Genomic DNA, 20,113 nt, shown 5'->3' with positions numbered 1-20,113 from the left:
TAAAATAAGCTTCTGGAATAATGTACCTCATATAGACAGAAACCTAGCATGAGATGGACTGTAATAAGATTCATATATATCATGATGTAATTGGTCACCTGACTCTGATATCAGTAAGGCAGTAGACACCAGTCTAAAATAAGCATGTGAACATTGAGGTCTGGCTCACTCCATTACAGAGCTGTATTTGATAACCTACTATGCAAATATGTAAATAAAAGAGTGTTACAATCCATAAGGAATTGAAAACTTTACTTAGTGATAAGGAGAAAACAGCATTAGGAACAGTGTGTATGCAAGTAACAGTGTTGACTTAATGTAAAAGATAAGGAGTAGTTTTTACTTCAATGGACTTGGAATGAAAATTATAGATAACGTATTCCAAAAATGGAGAGAGAGAAGTCAAGAAATGGAAGGAAAGGAAGAGATGGACCGTATGCAGGTGGAAATTGAAAGCAAAGCTGAGAATGTATTTGTGTTCAATTAGTCATCGATCTGGTCCAATAATATTACTTCTGCCTTCTACTTTTTAAAATCTGGCTTGTGAATTCATTTTAAGCGATTGGTATATAATGAACCTTTTTAAAAGAATTTGGGTTGTGCCTTACAATCTGAGGGACATTTCAGGAACCAAAACAGATTGTTAAATGTTAGCCAATATAACAAAGTGTGGAGCTGGATGAACACGGTAGCCAAGCAGCATCTTAGGAGCAGAAAAGCTGATGTTTTGGGCCTAGACCCTTCATCAGAAAGAAACTTCATTCAGCCCCGCACGTTGTTATCTTGGATTCTCCAGCATCTCCAGTTCCCATTATCTCTGATCACAATGTTAGCCAATATGCTGTTTATTATAAGATTCTATTTTATTCTGTATGCTTTCATTGTTACTAGTAATTCCTTGTTCAGAACTTTATCAACTACTTTCTGCGAGTCTATTCATAGGCATTATCATATCCAGCACATAGCTTACCTCTCATCACTTTTTTAAAGGTAGGTTAGTTTGATTTCATTGTTGTATTATTAGCACATTGCTTCACTAGAGTTGCGAGTTTTAGTTTGTTGTTAACAGCATTATAAAATTTGCATTTAAGTGTGTTGACAGAGGGCAGTATGGGTAATGAAAACTCAAAACACACACACACACGCACATCTTACTCAAAAATGCACAATTGTACCAGAAATATGACATTACTAAACGAAAACATATAATGCAATATAATTGCTTTTCATGCTTAAATGAAGTTTGCTGAGTTTAAATGATGAGTTTTCTTATTCACTCATGGAGCATGGACATCACTACATGGGCCAGCTTTCATTGCCCGTCTGTAAGTAGCCTTGAGAAGGTAGTGGTGAGGTGACTTATTGAATAGCTGCACTCCATGTGCTGTAGGTAGACTCACAATACTATCAGGGAAGTAGTTCCATGATTTTAACCCAATGATGCAAATGGATTGGCAGCATATTTCCGAATCCTGATCATGAGTGGCTTGGAGGAGAATAATCAGGTGATGGTGTTACATTTTATCTGCTGTCCTCAGCCTTCTAGATGGAAGCAGTCTTGGGTTTGGAAGGTGCTATCTAAGGAACCTTCATGAATTTCTGCAGTGCGTTTTATATATAATAGACAGCTGCTGCTACTGAGCTTCATTGATAAAGGGAATGGATGTTTGTGGATGTGGTGCCAATTGTGGCTGCTTTGTCCTGGATTGTCTCAAGCTTCTTGAGTGTTGTTGGAGCTGCAGCCAGCCAGGCAAGTGGGGAGATTTCCATCCAAATCCTGACTTGTGCCTTGTGGATTGTGGATAGGCTTTTTTTGGAGGGCGGGTGTCAGGAGATTGGGCAATATTCCTAGTCTCTGACCTTCTCTTGTAGCCGCTGAATTTACCATGGCTAGTCCTGTTGAATTTCTGATCACTGGTAGCTTGTCGATAGTGGAGGATTGCAAAATGGTAACACCATTGAATTTCAAGGTATGATGGTTAGATTGTCTCTTTTTGGGGATGGTAATTGTCTAGCATTTGTTCAGCATGAAAGTTACTTGCCAATTTTCTGAGGTTTTGCAAAGAGTGCTTATGATGGAGGGAAGGTCATTAATGAGGCAAGTAGATGATTGGGCCTAGGACCCTAAGGAACTCCTGCAGAGAAGCCCTGGAGCTGAGATGACTGACGTCCGATATCCACAGCCATCCTTTTATGCGGCAGGTGTGACTCCAGCCAGCTGAGAGTTTTCTCCCTGATTCCCAGTTTTGCTAGGACTCCTTGCTACCACTCTCGGTCAAATGTGATCTCAGTGTCAAGGGCTGTCAATCTCACCTCACCTCTGGAAGTCAGCTTTTTTGTCCATGTTTGAACCAAGGCTATAATGAGGTCAGGAGCTGAGTTGCCCCAGTGGGAACCCAAACCGGGCGTCACTGAGCAGGTTATTGCTGAGCAGGTGCTACTGACGACTCTTGCCATCATTTTGCTGATATGGAGAGTATTGATGGAGTGATTATTGGCCTTGTTGGATTTGTCCTGCTTCTGTGTGTGGGGTATATGTGGGCAGTTTTCTACATTGTTGTGTAGATGCCACCCTGGCAGAGCTTAGCCAGAGTTGCGGTAAGTTCTGGAGTACAAGTCTTCAGTACTCTATCTGGAATGTCGACAAACCCCTTATCCTTTGCAGTATCCAATGCCTCCAACTGTTTCTTGATATCAGGGAGGGTGAATTGAATTGTCTGAAGACTGACATCGCTGATGCTGCACATGAGTGAAGGATGTGATTGCACTCAAAGATGTGCAGAGGAGATTCACTCTGATGTTGCCTTGGCTGGGGCAATTCAGCTGTTTTCATTAGAGGAGAGAAGGCTGAGCGGGAACCTGACGAGGTGTACAAAGTAATGAGGATCATAGTTGGGGTGTGTAGGGGTGTACGCTTCCCCTTGGGTTAATAGCTATGGAATATATTTATAAGGTAAGGAGTGGGCAATTAAGAAGGGATTGGAAGAACACTTTTCACCTGTGTGAGTGTCTGGAATTTACTACATTAAAGGGGATAGAGGCCGGAACCTTGAAGCCATTTGAGAAGCATTTTGATGAGCACTTGAAATACCATAGCATACAAGGTATGTTCCAAATGCTGGAAAATGGAATTAGAATGATTAGAGATTTGATGACCAATGCACACAATGAGTCAGGGGGGTTTGATTCTTGCTGTAAAAACTCTATGACTCTGTGTTTTTGTAAATAAGAGAACTGACATTGCTTAGGCAATAGTTCATAAGAAGACAGACATGTTTCTGAAGACAGGCATTGAGAAATGAGAATTTTAAGATTCACTTGCATCTGCTGTAAAGAGCTGAGTGTAACAGCTCTAAACATAGTTTACTTTAATTAACTTTTTTAAACACGTGATGTTATGCTAGTTTTCAAAGTACAGCTTTTTGAGCCCCAGGTAATTTCTGTAAGAATTCTTCTTTTATTGCTTCGTAGATACACATTTTCCTTAAACTCTGGTAACATTTCTACTTCCTTTGCATTCTCTCCACACAGTCATGTGAGGCTAACATCGTGCAGATGTATCTTTCCTAAATAGTACTTGACCAGGATGTGTTGCCATTCTGAGGGAAATGAATACGATGAGTCAGTCTTGTAGGAAAAGTTTGGAACTGCAGATGCTGGAGAATCTGAGATAACAAGGCGTACAGCTGGATGAACACAGCAGGCCAAGCAGCATCAGAGGAACTGAAAGACTGACGTTTTGGGCCTAGACCTGAAGTGGGCCTGAAACGTCAGCCTTCCTGCTCCTCTGCTGCTTGGCTTGCTGTGTTCATCGAGCTCTGCACATTGTTATCCCAAGTATGAGCAAGAAGTGTTTTGTGGTACATTCAAAGCTTTCAGTCTATTAGCAAATCTCCTGTGATATTCCTTGCTGTGAAGTCAAGGGTAGTCTCTTTTATGCAATATACTGTGTATCATTCAGGCCACTGATTTACCATGATTGAAATAAGTCAAGCTGGATTGCTTTTCATTTGAGTATTTTTAGGTATGGTAGAATATATTTGTGCTCAATTGAAACTATTAAATGTTTGACCATGTTTATCTACCTCCCATTTTTAAAGCTCACAATGTTAAGGAAGATACAGCATTTGTCCTAGGTGTGAGTTAGAGAGAGGAAGACAGATTGTGGGCACATGAGTTTTTGAAGTGCTGAGAAGTTTAAGTTTCATTCATGGAGAGTGGACACCGCTAACTGGACAAGCATTTATTGGCCATCTCTAATTGCCCTGGAGAAAGTGTTGCTGAGCTGACTTTGCAGCCTATTTGGTGTAGGAACACCCACAATGCTGTTAGGCAGGGCATTCTAGGAATTTAAACCAGTAACACCAAAGGCACATCTATATATTTCCGAATCAGGATGGCAGGTGGCTTGGAAGGAAACTTGAAGGTGGCGTGGTTCTTATAATCCCCATATTTATATGGCATGTCCAGTTATATTTCTTGTCAATGGTAACTCCTAGGATTTTGATATTTGGAGGAATTCTCTGATGGTGATGCCATTGAATGACAAGGGTAACAGTTAGGTTGTGTCTTGTTGGAGATACTTGTTACTTGGCACTTCTGTGGTGGCAACATTACTTATCGCTTGTCAGCCCAAATCTGGATATTATCCAGATCTGGCTGATTTTGGTTCTGTTCTGCTCGAGCATTTGTGGAGTCTCAAATGATGTTGAACATTATGTAACCATCAAGAAAAATTCCTTTCTGACTTCATGATGGCTCACGGAGAAAGCAGCCAAGCATAGTTCAGCCTAGGTCACTAGCGTGATGGACATTTGCACTGATGTCCTGGAGCTGAGATGACTGATCTGGAACAACCACACTGTCTTCATATGTGCCAGGTATGACTCCATCCTATAGGGAGTTTTTCCTTGATTCCCATTGACTACAGATTTGCTAGGGCTCCTTGATGCTATACTCAGTCAAATGCTGCCACCCTCACATCATTTCTGAAGTTCAGCTCTTTTGATCATGTTTGAACCAAGGCTGCAAGAAGCTCATTAGCTGAGTCATCCTTTGCAAATTAATCTGAAGCTCAGTCAGCTGACTTGGTGCTGCCTGACGGCACTGTTGATGACACCTTCCATCACTTTACCAATAATCAAGGGAAGACTGATGGGCCAGTAATTGGTCAGGCCGGATTTGTCCTGTTTTCTGCATGCTGGACAAATGCTGGCAATTTTTCAAACTGTCTGGGTAGATAGCCGTACTGTCTGCAGTTGCCGAGGCCCTAAAGTCTGGAATTTATTCCACTAATCTTTCTGCCTCTCTAACTCCCTCTCCTCATTTAAAATGTTCCTTATAATCCATATCACGAACCAAAGTTTTTAGACACTTGAACTAACACATTCTTATGTGGCTTGGTGTTAAAGTTTACATTATAACAAAAATAAAAAAAATGCTGGAATTACTTAGCAAGTGAAGAAGCATCTGTTGAGAAACTTAATACGTTTAGTCAGACAAATAATAAAAACAAAAGATTTTCCTTTAATTACCTCAATTTAGTGTACCATTTTTGCAATTTGCAACATAATCTCCTCCACATTGAAGAGACAGAATGCATATTGGGTGACTGCTTTGTGGAATGCTTCCTTTCAGTCCACAAACAGGACCTCAAGCTTCTAGTTGCCTATCATTTTAATTCTCTTCAGCCCAACTGCCCTTAGCATCCTGCACTACTCAGATAAAGCCCGAGAATGAATTAAAATAATGAAAGCTTTAGGTTCAGCTCTTCATCTTTTCAGGACACATTTTAAAGCACTTCGGCCTCTAGGTTGAGTTTAAAAAAAAACTGATCAGTGAAATAACCACGCTTGCCTCTTTTGTCAGAAACTACCGTTTATTAAATCTTCTTTTTGTCCAACTACCATCTCCTTTTGTTTTACGCAGTTCTTATTTTATTGTTCAATCACTTTGTTTCATCCTATCACAGATCATTCCTTTTGTCCTTCCTCACTCCCACCCCATTCCTTTTCATGTTTGTACTTAATTGCTTAAAAATCTCTTACATCCCTAACTCTTCCCAATTCTGGTAAGACGTCATTGACCCAAAGTATTAGCTGGAATTATTCTAATAAAGCAAGGCTTCCTGCTGCCATATCGGGAAGAGGATTATATTTGTTGAAATGTGACCACGTAACTAACTATGCACTTAAATGATTATTGACTTGCATTCCATGGATGCATACTCACTGAACCCACAAGAGGGCTGCAGCAATTTAGTTATCATCAGGACTAAATGAATATAATATTCAGTGAATTTTGTCATTTTCTTTCACTGTCAACCTTCTATTTTCATAAAGTTCACAATTTCTTTGATAAAGACTGAGAAAAAATTATTTTCCATCTCTTCCCCAACTGCAGTTGGTAAATTAAAGTTTATTAAACATGAATGCTAGAAATTAAACAGTAGTCATACTTCTAAATAATACACTTAATTTAGGTCAATAAATTTAAACCCATTAACTGAATATTTACAATGCATGGGTAAGAAGAGATTCTGTTTTAAACTGTGATTATAATGGATGTTAATATTTTAAAAATATTGTTGGTAACAATGAGGGTACAATGAAATTGTTGCACTGGAAATAGTTAAGACAGTCTGAAATATCTTCTAAATAGCTTAAGCATTCAGTGGAATTCTTAGAAATCTATGAGCTTAAGTGTAACTGCTTTTTTTAAAGGAAATAACCATGAAACGATCACTGCAATCTTGCTCATTTGAATTATCTTAAAAATAACTTGATTAGAACTATTTAATTCTTATCCTTGTGTTCAAATCTTTTCAAATTCTCATCTGTCTTTTTCCCTGTAATCTCCAGATGTGTCATATCATCACAAGCACCCAGATTCACTTTTCCTCAGACTGAGATCAGCCCTTTTTCTATATCAATAGTGTTTTTGGCTTCAGTCACCTAGGCCTCATACCCCATTTCCCATTCTAAGACCCATCTCTCTTATATTCTTTTCTTCGTTTATAGCAATATTCAAAACCTATCTCTTCCATGAAGCTTCCATTCACCATCCTAATATCTCTTTTGCTTTCTGTTTATTTTGATTATATTGTTAATAATTGCTTTAGGATATTCTTCTCTGTTAAAGGATCCATATCAAGTGTACTTAAGAAAGACTGTTGGACTTTTACCTTTATTCCTTTATTTTTCCACATAATACTAGGAAGGAATGTGATGTTGACTTTTAACTTTATTTATTTTTATCCATATTTATCTACTTATACTAAGAACAAAGGTAATGCTTTACTTTTAAATTTGTTTCTCTATGTGACTACTTGTACCCAAGTTTTGTACCAAGGTACCTTTGTACCTAAGATTGTGCTTTGTGTGGCAACATTATACACTTTTTACTGTGCTCTTGTACTTCTGTACTTGAGTACACGTGACAGTAAATCATCTGCAAAATGTGTTGAGTGTTACAGAAGTGGAAGTACAAAAAGAAATCAGAGGGCATCTAGGGTAGATGATAGTCTGGAAATCTTTCAGTATTGTGCTGCATGAAAGACTTATGCAAAACTCAGGAGATTTCTTTGGCAAAATGTGTCAGCATTAACGAAGAAAAATGTATCAAATGCTGATTAGGAATGTAATGTTAGGCCAAGGTGAGATGTTAACTGGAACTTCTCAAGGCTGGGGACTGGAGCTTCGCCTGTTTCAAACCTACACGAACAATTGGAATTCTATATGAACAATGCACATTTATGCATGCTTATTTAAAAAAAAACTCAATGTTCAGAGAATCTTATCCGGACAGAAATGGATGCTGCTGAAGACTGATAAACACATTGATTACAGAGATTGATTTCAAATAGAACTTGAAAGAGAGGGAGGGAATTTGAGTTGGTATTCATGTAAAGGACCTAATAGCTTAAAGCGTGATTACCAATGGTAGGTTGAGAGGATATGGAAAGGAGAGTTTTGTAATGTAGAAAATGGGAGGTCAGTAAACAGTACATTATATAGTTACTCCTGAAGTTTTCAGTAATATAGGCAAAGACATTAAAGAGATAGAAATAGGCAGTCTTTGGAAAATGGAGGAGTCAAATAGGGCAGTTTGAGAACAATCTGAGAAAATAAACGTGGAGCTGGGTGGAACTTGTGGCCAGACTGGTAGATAAATTATTTAAGAAGGTCTCAAATGTACTTTGCTATATTAGTTGAGACATAAAACATAAGATTGGTGTGGTTTTGCTGAAAACTATACAAAACACTGGTTAGACAGTGTTCTGTGTACATTTCAGGTCATTATATTACAGGAAAAGTATTAATTGAATAACTTTATTGGGAAGGTTGCAGTTGGTTCTTCTGGAATTGAGGAACTGAGGGGAGATTTAATTGAAGTGTATAAATGTACTTAGAATGGATAACAAGGATCTATTTCTCTTCGTCATTAGCTGAGCAGCATAGATTGGAAGTAAACAACTTGAGAGATGTTGAGGAGAATTTTATTCACCAAAAACATTGTGGAGTTGAAATGGAGCAGGAAGCAGGTACCCTAATCTCACATAAAAAGTGATTCAAATGCATAATTTACGAGGCGAGGGGGAAATACCATAACCTACCGGGCTAGGGACAAACTGCTAGAAAGATGAAGTAGGAACTGCCAATGCTGGAGAATCTGAGATAACAGTGTGGAGCTGGATGAACACAGCAGGCCAAACAGCATCAGAGGAGCAGGAAAGTTTGACGTTTCGGGTCGAGACCCTTCTTCAGAAATGGGGGAGGGGAAGGGCATTCTGAAATAAATAGGGAGAGAGGGGGAGGCGGATAGAAGATGGATAAAGGAGAAGATAGGTAGCGAGGAGACAGATAGGTCAAAGAGGTGGCAGTGGAGCCAGTGAAGGTGAATGTAGGTGGGGAGTTAGGGAGGGGATGAGTCGGTCCAGGGAGGATGGACAGGTCAAGGAGGTGGGATGAGGTTAGTGGGTAGGAGATGGGGGTGGGGCTTGACGTGGGAGGAAGTCCACATTGTTCCTTCAATGTTCCCAAGTAAAATATGAGATGCTGTTCCTGCATCTTTCGGGTGGCATCATTGTGGCAATGCAGGAAGTCCAAGATGGACATGTCGTCTGGGGGTGGGGGCTGTGGTGGTTGAAATGGTTCACGACTGGGAGGTTTAGTTGTTTGTTGCAAATTGAGCATAGGTGTTTCGCAAAGCGGTCTAACTACACCTCCCAGTCGCGAATTATTTCAACTCCACCCCCTACCCTACTCCTCAGACGACATGTCCATCCTGGCCCTCCTGCAGTGCCACAATGACACCACCTGAAAGATGCAGGAACAGCAACTCATATTCCGCTTGGGAACCCTGCAGCCCAATGGTATCAATGTGGACTTCGCAAGCTTCAAAATCTCCCCTCCCCCGACCACATCCCAAAAACCAGCCCAGCTTGTCCCTGCCTTCCTAACCTGTTCTTCCTCACTCCTATTCCCTCCTCCCACTTCAAGCCCCATGCCCATCTCCTACCCACTAACCTCATCCCGCCTCCTTGACCTGCCCATCCTCCCTGGACCGACCTACCCCTCCCTAACGCCCCACCTGCATTCGCCTTCACTGGCTACACTCCCGCCTCTTTGACCTGTCTGACTCCTCTCCACCTATCTTCTCCTTTATCCATCTTCTATCCGCCTACCCCTCTCTCCCTGCTTATTTCAGAATCCTCTTCCCCTCCCTCATTTCTGAAGAAGGGTCTTGACCCGTAATGTCAAACCTTCCTTTTGGGAAAAACTTACCATTTTTGGGAGCCTTCCTGGTCCTCTGATGCTGTTTGGTCTGCTGTGTTCATTCAGCTTCAAACCGTTTTATGCTAGAAAGAGGAATCAGCTTCAATAGCTCTTTTTTTGTCTGACACAAATTCAATTTTCTAAATGGCCTTCTTAGATTTTTATGGTTTATTTTGTGTGTATTTGCCCTCAACAGGACATTTCCCAATGAAGCAATGTTTATGTTGTCTCCCATTATATAAGAAATTAAGCATGGATATTGTGCTATTGAAGAATCCAACAAACATATTTCACAGCTGTTATATACAAACCTTACACTCCTCAGGCACATGAGTAACTGAACTAATATTAAACTCTTAGGTTATGATAGAGAAACATGGTTCCAGTAGTCTACCTCAAGTGATCTGAGTCAAATGCAGTAGGAAACACTTATACCCTCAGATCACAAGGTATGACACTGGCTCTGAGACAAAGTCAATGTTGTGTTAATATCTTGAAAGTTATAAATACAGGTCAGTTTAAAGACTTCTTGTATAAATATGAAATAATGTTAACATTCAGGTCATGCGTGATTAGCAGGTAAATGTATCAAGGTGCAGAAACAGAGTGAGGAATGGGGAAGCTGAAGAGAATGGAAATGGCAGCAACAGTGTGTGTTCAGTGGGAGGTAGGAGTTCAATAGCTTTGTAAATTATTTTGAATGGAGTCTCAGCAGAGGCCCACAGTGAAAACTCTTTTGTTTGCTTAACATTACTTCGAAAGTTATTAATGAATTATAAGCACACTGGCTACATTTACAGATGATAATTACATTGCATAATTTAATTATCTGTAATTATTAATAACAATGATAGATTTCAAAGTTGAAAAGGACAAGCTACATAGGCTATGAATATACTCGAAAGTTGGTGACAAATGTAATTTAAGGAAGAAATGTAAACAAATGCAAACTGTTTCTGATAGGAATAAAATATCCAGGAAAGGACTACTGTTTAGACAGAAATAAAATTATATGCATTGGCAATTGTGATATTTTGATTATTCAGAATACATTATTGCTCTCATAATAATGTTTTGTAGCTAGAGTAAAGCAAATCAAATTTTGAGAGGTATTAAAAGGTCAATATTGAGACAAAATAGTGAGTTAATCCTGTACTTTTTTTGAAACAAATCATTGGCACAAATACACTTAAATAAGGTACATGTCTGGTGCTACCATTCCAACATCGAACTGAAGTTTAAAAAATGATTTAAAAAATGAAGTCATTAAAATAAGCAAATAGTAATGATGAATTATCAGCATGTACTGCATTTTACACTATATCTAAACTTGGAGGCATTAAACAATAGCAAAGAACCAGGTGATGTAGCAACATCACGAGTTAAACATATAATCTAAATAAGAACTAAGCAAAAACAAACTAAATTATCCAGAGTTATAATAAATAGTAAGGTATCTCTGGACAAATAGAAGAAAGAGGTCATAATGGAAGTAGGGTAACAGTAGCGCACAAGATAAACAAAATGGTAAAATATTAATTAATTAAGCTGTTTCATTATTTATCAATGACAAAAACGTGATATGAGAAGAACAGAAGTAAAGTGGTGTGGATAAAGTAGATTAGTCTCATTTAGAAAAAAAACTAAATGTTTGTGGATTTGTGACCAAATATTAAGGATACGAAACCAGAGGCACAATTACATATAGATTAAAAAAAGGAAATAGATTCAGAGAAGTGGTGAGCAGCCAAAGTGATTTCTATATATGAGAGATAGGACAGATCAAGTGGAGTCCAGTTTAATTTGTTTAATGTTAGTAATTGGAGTGATAATGGAACCCTTATTCAAAGATGTAATAGAAAAAGTCTAGAAGCTGAAAATACAATAGAGTAGTCAGCAGAGATTTCAAAAGGGAAGGTCATCCGTGACCAACCTTATTGAATTCTTTGAAGAAGTAACAGAAGGGATTGGTAAGGGTAATGCTAATGTGTAATATACTTGGCCTTCAGTAAGATACCACAGAATAGTCTGATGACGAACATAAAAACAAGTGGAGCCAGGGAACAGGTAACTGAATGGATAATAATCTAGCTATAAAAAAGAAAGCAGAAAGTAGGGGTTGAAGTTGGGTACTCAGATTGGCAAACATTGGAAAGTGCTGCAACTACTATTCAAACATAAATGTGATATTGAGTCAGTAAGGGGAAGTACAATTTCAAAATCTGACAATGATACTGCATTGAGAAATGTAGTCAACACAGAGAGTTGTGACAAAATATGAGGGGGCATTTAATTCTTGGAATGGGCATGTGTTAGACAGATGAACAATGTAGTAAAGTGTCAGGTCAGACATTTTGGCCAGAATAGAAGATACACCCTGAAATTATCTGTTTAAATGGATGCTGGCCAGAATTTTGTTGCAGTGGCAAATGTCTTAATGGCAGGATGGAAAGTAATCAGGATCTCTGCTCTGAGGTGTGATGGCTGATCATGTACAATCACCCATGCACAGCCACAAAGCACAGCCAATGAGACATTCAGGTAGTCTCTAACTCCACCATTACCTCACAAAGTCTCAGTACCATATTAAAAGGCACACAAACAGCTCACTAATTTCTGCAGCATCATCATTGCTCAAGCTGTTTGAGAGGAGGATTTTGACCTTGAACTGCTGTCATTCCCATGCCCTGGCACATTGGGATCTGTAGCAGCCACACTCCCTTCCACAGCCAGCCATGTTCCAACCTGCCTGGAGAAACACCACCCAAGCTCAATGAAACAATTCAGCCTTCTGTCCCTAGTTTAATCACTTCCCTGTGCAAATAAAGCAGCCCCAAATCCACAGGATGACTATCTTACCTGCTGCATGCCACCTTGACAGAGTTGTGAATTGGATGGCATGTGTTTGTCATTCTTGTCAACTTAAATTCAAATGTAGAATTTAATCTGGTAACCATGTGCTCTAAGTGATGTGACAAACTAACTTATGAAATATTGATTACTACTGCTTGCCATTGGAAACAGAATTGGCCATTAATCTACTGTCAAATTACTTCTCGGCTTTCAAGAAGCTGACATTTGTGTTCTGTACAATTTAGTGACCCTACTATTAACTCATGGGTACAGATCAGTAAGAGTTGCAAAACAGTTTGATAACATTATTTTTAAAAGCCATCAAAACACAGAGATTCACTTCTAGAGTGATGGAATTGAAAAGCAGAAAAGTTATGCTAAAATTGCATTTGGCACTTCCTGCATGGTAAGTTTGCACAATCTTAACATAAGGCATTTGGTATAATTCTGGAAGCCTCAGGACAGATTATAATTAAATCATTTGGTTATCCTCAGGTAAAAGGACAAATACACATCTTGTTTTAACATTGATTATAAACTCCGCAAAGCAGATTATAACAAACTCCGAGATAGTAAGAACTGCTGATGCTGGAGGCAGAGATAATTGTGATGCTGGAGGAACACAGGAGGCCAGGCAGCATCAGAGAGCAGGAAAGCTGATGTTTCGAGTTTGAGAGATAGTAGGAACTGCAGATGCTGGAGAATCTGAGATAATAAGGTATAGAGCTGGATGAACTCCACAGGCCAAGCAGCATCAGAGGAGCAGGAAAGCTGGTGTTTTGGGCCTAGACCCTTTTTGAAGAAGGGTCTAGGCCCGAAACGTCAGCTTTCCTGCTCCTCCGAAGCTGCTTGGCCTGCAGTTTTCATCCAGATCTACACCTTGTTAGCTGACATTTCGAGTTGTCAGCTTTCCTGCTTCTCTCATGCTGCTTGGCCTGCCGTGTTCCTCGAGCTCCTCGCTGTGTTATCTTGATTATAACAACATGTTTTTACTGTTGTACTTGGAGCATTTAATCTTTCACAAGTTCATGAGTTATTGAGGCCCTGATGAACTTCAATGCATATGACATGGTAATGAAGCAAAATTAACCTGAATCTAGCAATCACACGGAATGATAATTGGGATGAATCAGCTCAGTTCTCTGAACTTATTATTGCATTCAATAGGCTATTTATTTTAAACGGGTTAATAAATCACTAATTAACAGAAGTTTCATGCCTGTATGCTAACTAGTTTGTTACAAATACGTCAAAGTGTTTTTATTGTTTATCCCATATTACCTGTGCATTTGACAAACATTACGACCAAAACATGGGCAGTGTTTCTCGATTCATTATGGTTCCAAACAGGACACCCAAACTGTTAAGCTCCTGGGTGAGGAGGGACAAATTAGCTGCCCCTTTGCTGGATCCATGAAGGTGAATTTGATAAAGATCCCTTCCCTATGGATACCCTTTTTTCGCAAATGCAAGTGAACTTATATTTTAAATGAAGACAAATCAACCATGCTTTCTTCAATTAGCAAGAAGTTAAGTTCATTAATTGCTAAAAGCAAGAAGTACTAGTAAGACCACCTACACACAGATTAAATAAAGTGTGAGTCCAAACAGATAAAAGCTAAGCAAAATATATGTTCAGGACTAGTCTCTGAATTCTTTGCAAAGACAGTTGAACATTACAGCCGTTATGCTGGATGTAGATTATACTCCGTTTTGTCAGTAGCACTGATGTTGACAGGTGGACAGTGAGCTTAACTATACCATGTTTGTGGATTTGTTGAGATTCTGTAATTCTGACGTGTTTTGACCATGATTAAATTCCAGCATTTCGAGTGAGAGAAAGTCTGTTGTTTCCTGATTCTGTTATAACTGGTTTGTACCACTCAGAGTCTTTATCTGCAACACAGGGGAACCTATGGGGCAGTTCTTCAAATGTGATTTGCACAACACACTGACACTCAAACCTAGCCTGGAACACATTCAGTTCCGCTAGTCCATCCCGGAAGAGTTCTAACTGGCTTTTTATCCCATCCTTCTGTATTCCTGGAGATGACATGTCCTCAAGAAGTGGCTCTCTCATGAGAATTGACAGATAGTCAGCTCCCTTGTTATCACTTCTTGTTATGTTTCTCCCTATTTGATGTTTTCCTGACGATTTATATATACATCACCCCATTCGCCCAACACTGGACTTTGCCAGACATTCACTAAATTTACAGATTGCTGGAGAAGCTCAGCAAGTCTGGCAGCACCTTTGAAGAGAAATCAGAGTTAACGTTTCGGGTCCAGTGACCTTTCCTCAATACAGTTCGGACCCGAAATGTTAACTCTGTTTTCTCTTCACGGATGCTGCCAGACTTGCTGAGCTGGTCCAGCAATGATTTACAGCATCTGCAGTTCTTTAAGTTTTAGTTACTGAGTTTAAATCAATTATTTTTCTGTCGCAGTCTTCCTTTTTGGAAACAACGTAATTTGGAATCAGAACTATGTTTATAAGTAGTTTAGGATTGAGATCCAACATCGTAACACAAGGTTTTGATTTTATTGCTTATAGTTCAGAATGGAATGATAAAGAATGTTTACTTCAAGAGTCATATTTATACAGAAAAATAGACCTCAGTATACTTGTGATTGACATTCGACACAGCCAATGAGATCACAATGTCACACCTGGGATATTAGGTTAAACATGCACAAGCACATTTCCTGCTGAATACCACATGCTCCCATCTCTAGGGGCGTAATTTAAATTCAGCATTGAGAGTGGCAAGGGTGCAGAAAGTACTCCAGATGGGAAATTTCAATGTTCATCACCAGTAGTGGCTCAAACACCACTAAAAGACATAGTGGTAGGCTTGGTCTGATGAGAACCAGTGAACAAAACAAAGTTAGTTTCCTACCAGGCCCAGATTTGCTCTGAGATCTCACATGGCCAGTATGAACATCAACTGGGATTGTAATACCATCTTCTTCAACATTAACTTCCTTTGTTACTGATATCCAGTTGCAGCAGTGTGTCCTATCTACAGATGCCCTATAGTAACTCACCAAAGTCCGTCGGCAGCATTTTCCAAAACCGAATTATATATTTCATCTGGAAAGACAAAAGCAACTGATGCATGGGAATGTCACAACCTGCAAATTTCTCTGCAAGCCACACACCAACCTGCTTTGAAACTACAGCACCATCCCTTCACTGCTCTTGGGTCAATATCCTGAAAGCCCTTTCCAACCAGTACTACACCTCAAAGACTGCAGCTTACCATCAGCTTCTCCAGAGCAAATAGATATGGACAATTCATGCTGGCCTAGTCAGAGATTTCCACATGCCATGTACCAATTTTAAAATTGTTACTGTAATGTGTTGCTGTCATCTCCCTTCACAGAGCTTTCTACGAGATTTACTGAAGAAAGCAAATAGGCCTTTTGATGAAGTGAAGCTAGAAGAATATACATTGACAACGGTAAGAGTGAAGTTCTACTAATTTGCTATGGCAATATTTATTGACAGTAAAGTAGTTTTTTGTAAAATGTATATGTTATGAAACATAATACCTACATGATAGATATATCCATTAGGCTGAATATCAATGTTTGACTTATTGAAGAAAATTCGTACATAATTTTAATTGTGGAAACATTACTGATTTTGCAACTGCATCAAAGTAGAAATATGCAGAATCATTTTTAAGATGTAATTTGTTTAATGAAAAAAGAATAAAGTATGTTCTTTCAAATCTTTCCACATATAATTCAGCACACTAAAGCTGCACATGTTCAAAGCTTGTATTTGAGATGTTTGGTTGAACAGGCATTATTTCAGCAGATATTGTATGGTGCTTTATGAATTGCTTTCTGGAAGGCCATATAGTTTAGATTTAATGCATTACTCCCAGGAAAGCTCTTTGTTACCTTTATTGATGATAAAGTAGGTTAGTTAAACATGAAAAAAGATAGAAAATGCTTTGAAAAATGCAGCAGATCAGGCAGCATTTGTGAGAGAAGCAGAGGACAACATTTTATAGGAGTTTGAACAACATGTGGCAGAATTGAGTGACAAATGCAGTGAGGCCCAAATCGATGTTGAGATCATCTCATTCCATCTTTTATGCTTTCCACAAGCACCGTGGCAGGTGTCTGAGTAGGCAATAGTGAGACACCAATTGATCAGAATTAATGCTTGTTAAATGCCTTGTTAAAGGCGCAATTCACCTCATTAATATTCCGCTTCTAATCTTGTAGAACTCACCAAACAAGTTAAATTCAGGAAAATGTGATCTGGTGGATTTGGCTCACTGTTTGTTCTGAATAACCTCCACATTGGCTCCAAACAAGCAGTAGCTCAGGTCATAATTGACAGAAATGCAAATACATGCAAATCAATACTGATGTCTGGCATCTACTAACGCAGCATGACCATCCTGACACTTTGCATGTGCATTGAGAGTGCACTCTGAAAACTCAGGCCAGCATAGCAGGATGCACGAGCAACTCTCATTGAAAAGCTGCTGTGAAGACTTACTGCGCATTGACACAGGCAACCAGCAGACAGACTGGACTGGATTCAGCTGTATTTCAGGACTGTTTGCTGCTCTCTTAGCACCCACTGCATACTCACAGTATCCTTTACAGAATCCCTGGAGTGTGCCAGGGATTCTGGCACATTCAGAAATAGTAGAAATATGCAGAATCATTTTTAAGATGTAATTTGTTTAATGAAAAAAGAATAAAGTATGTTCTTTCAAATCTTTCCACATATAATTCAGCACACTAAAGCTGCACATGTTCAAAGCTTGTATTTGAGATGTTTGGTTGAACAGGCATTATTTCAGCAGATATTGTATGGTGCTTTATGAATTGCTTTCTGGAAGGCCATATAGTTTAGATTTAATGCATTACTCCCAGGAAAGCTCTTTGTTACCTTTATTGATGATAAAGTAGGTTAGTTAAACATGAAAAATGATAGAAAATGGCCATTCAGGCCATTCAGCCCAACAAGTCCACACCAACTCTCTGAAGAGCATCCCACTCAGGCTTACCCCCCCCCCACCGGACCCGATTCTTATAACACTGTATTTCCCATGGCTAATCCAGCTACCTGCACATCGCTGGACATTATGAACAATTAAGCATGGCCAATCCACCATAGCCTGCACATCTATGGAGTGTGGGAGGAAACTGGAGCATCATGCGGAAACCCCACACAGACACGGGGAGAATGTGCAACTCCACACAGTCGCCCATGGATTGAAATTGAATCCAGGTCCCTGGCACTGTGAGGCAGTAATGCTAACCACTGCACCACCCCTTCTGAAGATCAAACCGTGTAGAAGGTACCTGCCTTGCCTTGCTGTACCTTTTAGCGCTGTCACAGAAACTGGCAGTTTGACTTGCTGTTAAGCAGTTCGCAGTGTAGGCAGTGTATATTTTGTAGAATGACCGTGTGCTATAACAGACTCATACCTGCTCCAAATGACAGCATCTTACATAGCAAACACACTGCATGTGCAGCAAGCAAACAGGTATGTCAAACGCACTAGGAGAGTCATCCTCACGAAGACTATGGTGGGGGGGGGGTGGTACCAGTCAATCAGAGGGTCCTGGCACAGTAAGTTAAGGGCAGCAACATTAATATAAGAATTGCCGTGGAATGCACTTTGTTACTTACTCTTTGATAAGACATAGATGTTTGACTATCCCTATAGGAGTGATACTGGTCTTCTCCTGCCAATGCCAGGATTCTGTGCTCATAGTGAGGTGTCTCTCCTCAGATATCTCTACTCGTTACAGTCCTCTCCTGTAACGAGAGCAATAGGAGAGGGGACGTTGAGTGAGGTAGCAGCTGGTGGCATGGCTGTTAGTGCAGGAGTGAGTATGACGTCGAAGAGAGAAGATTGTGACACTTATCCGGACAGAGCAGAGACCTTCTTTCTGTATCGCTGGCCATTTCTCTGCACCTTGGAGATCTCACTGACCCAAACGGCAACCTCAAATCAGGCTGGCAGGGTCTGGTGGCACAGCCTCCTATGCCAGTCCATGGGAAGAGGACACCTCCCCACTTGACCGCTGCAATTTAGCATGGCCAATCCACCTAACCTGCACCTCTTTGGACTGTCGGAGGAAACCAGAGCACTCAGAGGAAATGCACGCAGACACGGGGAGAATGAGCAATCTCCAGACAGACAATCAATCTTTTCCAACATATTCAAATACCCTCTTTACTCAAGCAGGGTGTCTTCGGAATGCCAGTGCTTATTCACATGCATAATGGGCTTTTAAAGATGTCACAGATGCAATGGATACTAATGTTTTGGCAGATATCTGTTGCATGGTGAGTTGTTGAGATGGTAAGAAATTAGGCATGTTTGAAGCCATATGGTTAGGGTAGGTAATTGTTGAGGCGAGATTGGTAATACAGGTTAATGGGCTAGGTTTTCTAAAAAAACTTGGATTTACGTTGAAAAAAAACAAAAAATTCAGCCTAGACTTAATGTTTCAGGTTGATGATTGACAGGGTTGTTATGTAGACTGGTTGGGTTGAAATACCATATTTGTTTCTCTTCACAGATGCTTCTTAATTTCTGTGTATTTCCAACACTTTTGTTTTTACTTCAAATTTCCAGAATCTGCTGTATTTTTATTTTGTGCCAGTAGTTAAATACAATCTGCCCATCATAAATCCATGCAACAAAAACAAAGTTGCTGGAAAAGCTCAGCAGGTCTGGCAGCATCTGTGAAGGAGAAAACAGAGTTAACATTTCAGGTCCGGTGACCCTTCCTCGGAACTGATCCCAATGCTGAGGAAGGATCACTGGACCCGAAACATTAACTTTGTTTTCTCCTTCACAGATGCTGCCAGACCTGCTGAGCTTTTCCAGCAACTTTGTTTTTGTTCCTGATTTACAGCATCTGCAGTTCATTTGGTTTTTATTTCATAAATCCATGCTGGCTTTCTTAATTAATCCATTTGGCTCAATGATCATTAACTTCGTTCAGAATTAAAATTTCTAAAAACTTTGCAACCAATGTTAAACTGACTAGGTTGCAGTAAACTGGATTTTGCAACACGTTGCAGTTTCTGTAGCCTTGGCACCACTCCTGTGACCCAGGAGGATTGGAAGATTATGGCCCATTCTTCCACTTTTCCTTCTATCAGTACCTTTCAGTGCACCCAAACTGTTCTTCTTGATTTATCATCTTTAAGAGGAGCCAGCCTTTCTGACACCACCTCTCTTGCGAGGAAGGGGCACCAGATCCGAAACACTAACTCTGATTTTTTTCTTCACAGATGCTGCCAGACCTGCTGAGCTTTTCCAGAAACTTCTGTTTTTGTTCCTCTTACAACGTTTAGTCAATCAAGTATTTCAACCAACTTCTCTTTTCCCTGTGACTTTCACAGCATCTCCTTCCTTGGGAAAAGCAAATGAGAAATACTCATTTAATACCTCAGCCACATACTTTGTCCCTTTGCTAAGCCTCTCACG

At 39.7% G+C, this 20,113-nt stretch overlaps 1 protein-coding gene across 3 annotated transcripts in view; it reads left to right on the top strand.

Moving 5' to 3' along the window:
* Positions 1 to 20,113, top strand: part of calb1 (calbindin 1) — a 73,256-nt gene that overhangs the window by 23,156 nt on the left and 29,987 nt on the right. For all 3 annotated transcript variants that reach the window (XM_059646123.1, XM_059646122.1, XM_048529490.2), the window contains exon 6: positions 16,016 to 16,093. In XM_059646123.1, the coding sequence (XP_059502106.1) occupies positions 16,016 to 16,093 (78 nt within the window). The remainder of the gene's footprint in view (positions 1 to 16,015; positions 16,094 to 20,113) is intronic.

Source organism: Stegostoma tigrinum, chromosome 5 (genome assembly GCF_030684315.1).
Source record: "Stegostoma tigrinum isolate sSteTig4 chromosome 5, sSteTig4.hap1, whole genome shotgun sequence".
In the NCBI taxonomy this organism is placed as follows: Eukaryota; Metazoa; Chordata; class Chondrichthyes; order Orectolobiformes; family Stegostomatidae; genus Stegostoma; species Stegostoma tigrinum.
The sequence above is the reverse complement of the archived record's forward strand: the minus strand, read 5'-3'. Positions and strand labels throughout refer to the sequence as shown.